This window comes from Corylus avellana, chromosome ca2, assembly GCF_901000735.1.
Source record: "Corylus avellana chromosome ca2, CavTom2PMs-1.0".
Lineage (NCBI taxonomy): Eukaryota > Viridiplantae > Streptophyta > Magnoliopsida > Fagales > Betulaceae > Corylus > Corylus avellana.
This window is the reverse complement of record NC_081542.1, coordinates 25,177,160-25,183,533: the sequence shown is the minus strand read 5'-3', so window position 1 is coordinate 25,183,533 and position 6,374 is coordinate 25,177,160. Positions and strand designations below refer to the sequence as shown.

Here is a 6,374-nt window from a genome sequence, read left to right as displayed (position 1 = left end):
ATTTATTAAGAGCAACACGTGTCACCATTTCATTAGTGCTAATGTGACAACTAACGAAATCTGTCAAATTTTTTTAACCGAATTTAACTATAGGGATTAAATCGTTTTTTTGGCATACTCAAAAAACCTTTGAGTTTATTTTAAAACCACAAGGAGTTTTTTGTAATTTAGGCCAACCACAAAGAGAGACTTATTATGCATTTATCCCCATATATATATAGGGGAAACTTCACTTACCCCCCCTATACTTTCGCGCTTTTTGCAGACACTCCCCATTGTTCAAAACCTCTCACTACAATAAACTAAGCTCTTCAAATACCCCATACTGTTAACTTCTTGACTCTGTAATTGTAAATTTTTTTTAATGTGTTAATTGTTCTTTCCATGGTGGATGAATGTAAAAATTCTAACGGAAGGGGCAAAGTGAATGAAAACGAAAGTTGGATACATCAAAGTGAGAGGTTTTGAACAATGGGGGGTGTCTGCAAAAAGCGCAAAAGTATAGAGGGGGTAAGTGAAGTTCTCCCATATATATATTTTTGGTTGGTAGCGGATATATAATTTGAGTAATGTAAATATTATATTTTTATTTGTTATTTGGAGAGAATCTAACCCTTGGATATGGTCAAGTTCAGTCACCTGTCTATTTTTGGATTTGAATAAAAATCATCATATTTTTATAATTCTTTTATTTGCCAAAAAGAACTTTTACCTATCTTTGCAGAGAGTACCAGCAAAAGTTCTTTATCAACTAATCATGTCCACTTTCACTGTATGGGAACGTAGCTCAATTGGTAGAGCCTTCGCCAGTGCTGAGCGAAAGGAACGAGGATCGATACCTCGCGTTTCCATGTATTTTTTTTCCCGGAATCTTCCTATCCGGGCAATGGCCTTGAAACCCAGGATTTAACAGGCCGGTTGAATATGATTATTCTTAACGGAACATATATTTCTTGTAAATTAGCTCAAATTTGACTGAAAATAATATTTAAGGAGCCCATTTTGAATACTCTTATATAACCCACAATCATCGTAATCAATCGATACTGAAAAAAATAAAATAAAAAAATGCGACCACCACCTTCTCTTCACTCCAATTTCTTCTCCTCTCTCAAGCAGGTAAATCGTACCCACCCCTCTCTGTATCTCTTTCTTTCTTTCTCATTTGTTTTGTAAATACATATATTCTCAGTTTTGTTGCTTTTGCTTTGCATTGGTTTCACAATTCACAGGTTGAGAAGAGATTGAAATTAGAAGAACCATCACAACCCCACACCCTCTCACCACACCCACTACCAGAGACTGAAGACTTGTCAACAGAATCTCTCGGCTCACCCATATACCTCCACTTTGACCAATCCGCTTCCCACACCTCAACCCTCCAAGACAACAGTGAACCCCCTCAAGCATTCCTCTCAAGTTCCCCACAATCCCAACTTCAACCCGACGGCCTAGACCACCCCAAAACCGTAGTTGAAACAGAAAACGACGCCGTTGACGATATCCAACGGTTAATACAGCTCTTGGGTTTATCAGATTGTGAGGAGAAAGAAGAAGAGGCAGAGAGGGAGAGAGGAGGTTTGGGTGATGGCAGTGGTGGAAATTCTTGTGATTGGGAAGATGGGTTTTATGCAAAGATTGTTGGGTTTAAGGGCCCAAAGTGTAGAAAGGAAGTGGAGAGGTTGGAGGGGTGGATTGAGTATTTTATGAATGGGTGTGGCGTGGAGGAGAGGAGGGAGCCTTTGAGACTGGCATATTTGTTTTTGGGTAAGGCTGCTTTTGTTTATGAGGGTGCTGATTGTGGCGTTGGAGGCCTGGAGTTCCCTTCAAGTATAGAGGAATTTTTGCAGAATGATCCTCCTAAGACCTAAGAAGTAAGGAACCCCATGTTTCATATTTTCCCTTTTGTACCCTTTAATGCAATTTTAGTTTCAGAATTTGTATTAAAATTGTGAGCACTTTCGATATGAAAATGATCAGCTTGTTTTGGAGGAATTCAACTCTTATGGTGATTGTTGAATTTTGGATCAGGACATGTTATGCAAGTATTTTTTTTTTCCTTGTTTGTTTTGTTAATAAGATGATGCTACATATAAATTCATTTGGCCTTATATACCACTGATGCAAACTTTACTTGTATAGATTTATATATCAGGTTACTCAGCCAGGAGGTTAATTCTGCAAATAATTGTTGTGTAAATCTCTTTTAAGCAATTTGGTGTTCAACAATTGATTTCTAGAAACTTTTCTTTAATCAAGTTTTGCATTATTTTTTCTCTTATTATCTTCATTCCAATTTCTTTGGTAAAAATAAAAAATAATTTTCGCCTTTATGTTACGTTGTATCACTTTTTCAAACCAAAAAGAAAAAATGCTCCCAAAACACATTCACAAACATACCCAATTGCCTTTTTCTAGAGTGCTTCTTCAATTTTCGCCTTGATGCACACAAAACTTTGTAAAACGAAATGGAAAAACAATAAGGGAGAATTTGATTGTCACTGCCAAGCATACTTCAGGGTTTCCAACAAAATCAAACTATTTCATAGATTAAGTTATGATGCCAATATAGGCACACTGGCCCACGATCAATTTAGTCTGCAGACTTTTTCCCTTCCCGATGACAGCATCAAAGTATGGCTATAACTCATTACCATAATCTTCACTGAGGGAAAATATAGCATGAATTTGGTACTATATGCGCTTGCTTAGCTTCAAAAGTACAGACAACACTTCATCTATGTCAGGTCGATCCTCAGGATTTGGGTGGGTGCAAAACAATGCTAGTTTTAGTAGCTCTTCCAATACTTCTTCATGCTTCTCGGAGATATTCAGCACCAGCATAGGGTCCAGAATTTGAGGAAGACCGTTCGTTCCATTTGCAAGAGCTTTCTCCACAAGTTGACGCAAACTGGTAGGCAGCCCATCTTTTTGATCTGTGAGTCCTGTTGGCCTTCGTTTCGATAGAAACTCCATGACTATTGTACCAAAGCTGAATATGTCTACTTTTGTTGTGATTTTCGTCATATACGCAAACTCTGATAAGAGAACAAACAAGTTTTAGTATATTGACGACTGACAAATGGCAAAGAAAAAGTGAAAATTCCAGAGACAGTAAGGATAATCTGACAGCAAGAATTATGTGAGATAAACTTGATAACTGAGAAGGGCAAGTAATGAGTTACCTGGTGCCAAGTAGCCAATAGTGCCTTCAAATGCTGATGATGCTGAAAGGCTGCTTCCATCTTGAAGATGAACTCCAAGTATTCGAGCTGTTCCAAAGTCACTCACATGAGCTACCCAGTCTTCATCCAGAAGGATGTTAGAAGGCTTCATGTCACAATGAACAATGGGGAAACCATATCCAGAATGCAAGTACTCCAACCCAGTTGCAATGGAAATGAAAACTTTGAGTCTCTCAGACAATGTCCACCTTGACTGGTCCACCTCGGGGTCATGTATAACGCTATCCAAGTTCCCATTCTCCATGTATTCCAGAACTAAAGCCTTCAGTTTTCTACTCTCCCAAGCATACCCAAGGACCTTCACCAAATTCCTATGCCTCAGTTGTTTCAGGGTGTTGATCTCTCGATTAAAGCACTTATCAGACTCTTCAGAGAACTGATGTAAATTCAACTTTTTTACAGCTACGGTCCGCCCATCTTCCAGTAGGCCCTTATAAACGGTGCTCAAACTGCTGGCACCGATAATGTTGTCTTTGCTGAAGAAACCTGTAGCATTTTCTAGTTCGTTTGGCTCAAACCTCTTGAGGGTCAATGCCGGCAGAGTGTAATCTGATTCAGGATGCTCAACCCCTTCTGATTTGCGTAACTTGGTGCGCCGGTGAAGGATTATACTTACTAACACTAGCAATAGAAGTACAAAAATAGATCCAAGTACCAGAAGAACCAACACCGTCTTCTTGGATAGCTGATGTGAACTCTTTTTGCTGCAGGGCCTGAGGAATTCAGTTCCACATAGATCTGGATTGCCCAACAAATTAGATGAGTTCATGTGTCTAAATATGCCTGACTCTGGAACATGCCCTTCAAGTTGATTGAAAGAAAGGTTGAGACGTTTCAAGGTGGAAAGATTGGAAAAGCTCTCAGGGATAATGCCCTTCAACTGATTCTGAGAAAGATCAAGGGAGCTAAGCCGCTTCAGACTTGCTAGTTCTTCAGGGAGCCCACCATCTAACTTGTTCCTTGAAAGATTCAAGAGAGAAAGCATATCCATTCGAGGAAGTGCTTCAGCTGGAATTGGACCAGAGAGTTTGTTCCCTGACAGATCAAGAGAGAACAAATTTCTGCAGCCGCCAAGCGTTTCAGGAATGATCCCCGTAAGATTATTGTTTGAGATGTCAATCTCCTGTACCATTGCTAACATGCCGAGCTCATCTGGAACAGTTCCAGCCAAGAAATTGTATGAGAAGTTCAGATATATCTGCATGCTTTTCATACTTGCGACCACAGATGCAGGAATCGATCCCGTGAGATGGTTGTGGGAGAGATCCAAGGTCATCAGCTGAATAAGATGGCCCATGCTTCTTGCAATGGACCCGTTAAGCATGTTACCATGAAGGTCTAAATATGAAAGCTGCTCGAGTTTTGAAACTCCATCTGGAATTGGACCCTTGAACCTATTGTGTTGCAACGCGAGCTGGTTTAGCTGTTTCAGCTCAGATAATTCCTCAGGTATTGAACCCTCTAGAGCATTGTCATCCAGGTACAGCCCTTGGAGTAGAGAAAGTTTAGATATTTCTGATGGAATAAGGCCTGAAAGACTATTTGTACCAAGTGATAAGGAGATAAGTTGACTCAAATTGCCAATCTCAGGTGGGATTGGCCCTACGAATGAATTTGTATGGGCTCGCAAAATCTGGAGACTGGAAAGTTTTCCAATACCAGGCTTTAGCACTCCACTAAAACTGTTCTGAGACAAGTCTAAAGTACGAAGATTCGAGCAATTGAAGAGGTCGTCTGGGATTTCTCCTAAAATTTTATTGGATGCAAGAAATAGGAAAGTAAGATTTCGCAACTGCCCCAAACCCTGAGGAATTCTGCCTGTTAATCTGTTAAATGATAAGCTTATGGTTAGAAGATGGGTGAAATTGGTGATGCTAGCTGGAATGGATCCCTCGAGAAGGTTGTTGTTCATGGTTAGGTTCTCCAGTTTGTAAAGGGATCCTATATCTGATGGAAGCTTCCCTGTGAGGAAATTGAAGCTCATAGACAACCGAGTTAGATTTGTCAAGTCTGTCAAGGACGAAGGAATCTCCCCGGTGAACTTATTTGAATGTAGGGTCAAAGCTTCTAATGATCTCAGTGATCCTAGCTCAGAGGGTACTGTTCCAGTTAACTCATTCTCTGAAAGTCCTAGATGGGTTAATGATTTCAATTGGAACAAGGCGGCGGGAATGGTAGAATTTAACCTATTCTTGTACAACTGCAACTTTTCTAGGTGAACTAAGTTTCCAAGCTCAAAGGGAATGCCTCCAGTGAACTGATTGCTGTTTAGTTCAAGATATACAAGCTTGTTACAGCGACCTAGTTCTGAGGGTATTCTCCCAACTAGCGAATTCTCATACAAGATAAGATACTCTAAATTTGACAAGTTCCCTATCTGTCGAGGTATTGCTCCAGAGAGTTGGTTTTCACTTAGTTGTAAAGCTTGCAAAGATTCCAACCTCCCAATGGACACTGGTATAGAACCTACCAAATTGTTCCCATACAACACCAAAAGTTGAAGGTTAGCTAAATTGCCTATGTTTGATGGGACTCTGCCTGTGAGATTGTTATAAACGATACCAAATTGTAACAATGATGTGCAGTTGCAAATGCTTTCAGGGATGCTTCCACTTAAAGAGTTATCACCTAAATCTAGTGCCAGCAGATTTTTGAGGTTTCCTAGTTCTGTTGGAATTGGACCTGAAAGAGAATTTTCATAAAGAATCAGCTCAGTGAGCTGAGAGCAAAGTCCCAGCTGAGCCGGAATGTGGCCGGTGAACGAGTTCAAAGTTAAATCAAGAACCTGGAGGCTTGAAAGGTTTCCAAGAAACGGTGTAATTACACCTTTGAGCTGCTTATCAACCAGAGAAATCGAAATGACATTTGATAAAGAGTCGCAAGAAATACCAGACCAGTTGCAGTGGTGGTTCCTGTCTGTCCAATTTGCAAGTGCTCCAAAAGGGTCATCTGTGATGGAATTGTTGAAAGCCTTCAAGGCGTCAATCTGAACTTCTAAGCTCGATTCTTCTGATAGAACAGTAACTACAATAGAGCAGACTATGACTACAATCAAACTGACTCGTTTAGATACCATTGCTGTGGAAATGCCAGACACTGATAGGCTATTGATATGCATGCTGCTGTATT

At 40.1% G+C, this 6,374-nt stretch overlaps 2 protein-coding genes across 3 annotated transcripts; one reads left to right on the top strand and one right to left on the bottom strand.

Annotated features, from left to right (window-relative positions):
- Positions 1 to 921: 921 nt before the first annotated feature.
- Positions 922 to 1,871, top strand: LOC132169412 (uncharacterized). The gene is made up of 2 exons (XM_059580447.1): positions 922 to 1,119; positions 1,233 to 1,871. The coding sequence occupies exons 1-2, from the start codon at positions 1,069 to 1,071 to the stop codon at positions 1,869 to 1,871; spliced, it is 690 nt and encodes a 229-aa protein (XP_059436430.1). The 5' UTR covers positions 922 to 1,068.
- A 600-nt stretch (positions 1,872 to 2,471) lies between these two features.
- On the bottom strand, positions 2,472 to 6,361 carry LOC132171881 (LRR receptor-like serine/threonine-protein kinase FLS2). 2 transcript variants are annotated; one of them, XM_059583294.1, is made up of 3 exons: positions 6,135 to 6,361; positions 3,186 to 5,927; positions 2,472 to 3,038 (listed from the first exon to the last, which is right to left on the bottom strand). In XM_059583294.1, the coding sequence occupies exons 1-3, from the start codon at positions 6,319 to 6,321 to the stop codon at positions 2,695 to 2,697; spliced, it is 3,273 nt and encodes a 1,090-aa protein (XP_059439277.1). In that variant the 5' UTR covers positions 6,322 to 6,361; the 3' UTR covers positions 2,472 to 2,694. The 2 variants fall into 2 exon arrangements, with proteins under 2 accessions (XP_059439277.1, XP_059439276.1); XM_059583293.1 differs by having other exon boundaries at positions 3,186 to 6,361.
- Between the last annotated feature and the right edge of the window lie 13 nt (positions 6,362 to 6,374).

Bases quoted from the DNA above. Each gene is read 5' to 3' on its own strand.
- LOC132169412 (XM_059580447.1), top strand. From the start codon at position 1,069: ATGCGACCACCACCTTCTCTTCACTCCAATTTCTTCTCCTCTCTCAAG. The intron at 1,120-1,232 runs GTAAATCGTACC...CACAATTCACAG, and splicing joins TCTTCTCCTCTCTCAAGCAG to GTTGAGAAGAGATTGAAATT.
- LOC132171881 (XM_059583293.1), bottom strand. From the start codon at position 6,321: ATGGTATCTAAACGAGTCAGTTTGATTGTAGTCATAGTCTGCTCTATT. The intron at 3,039-3,185 runs GTAACTCATTAC...TTCTCTTATCAG, and splicing joins TATTGGCTACTTGGCACCAG to AGTTTGCGTATATGACGAAA.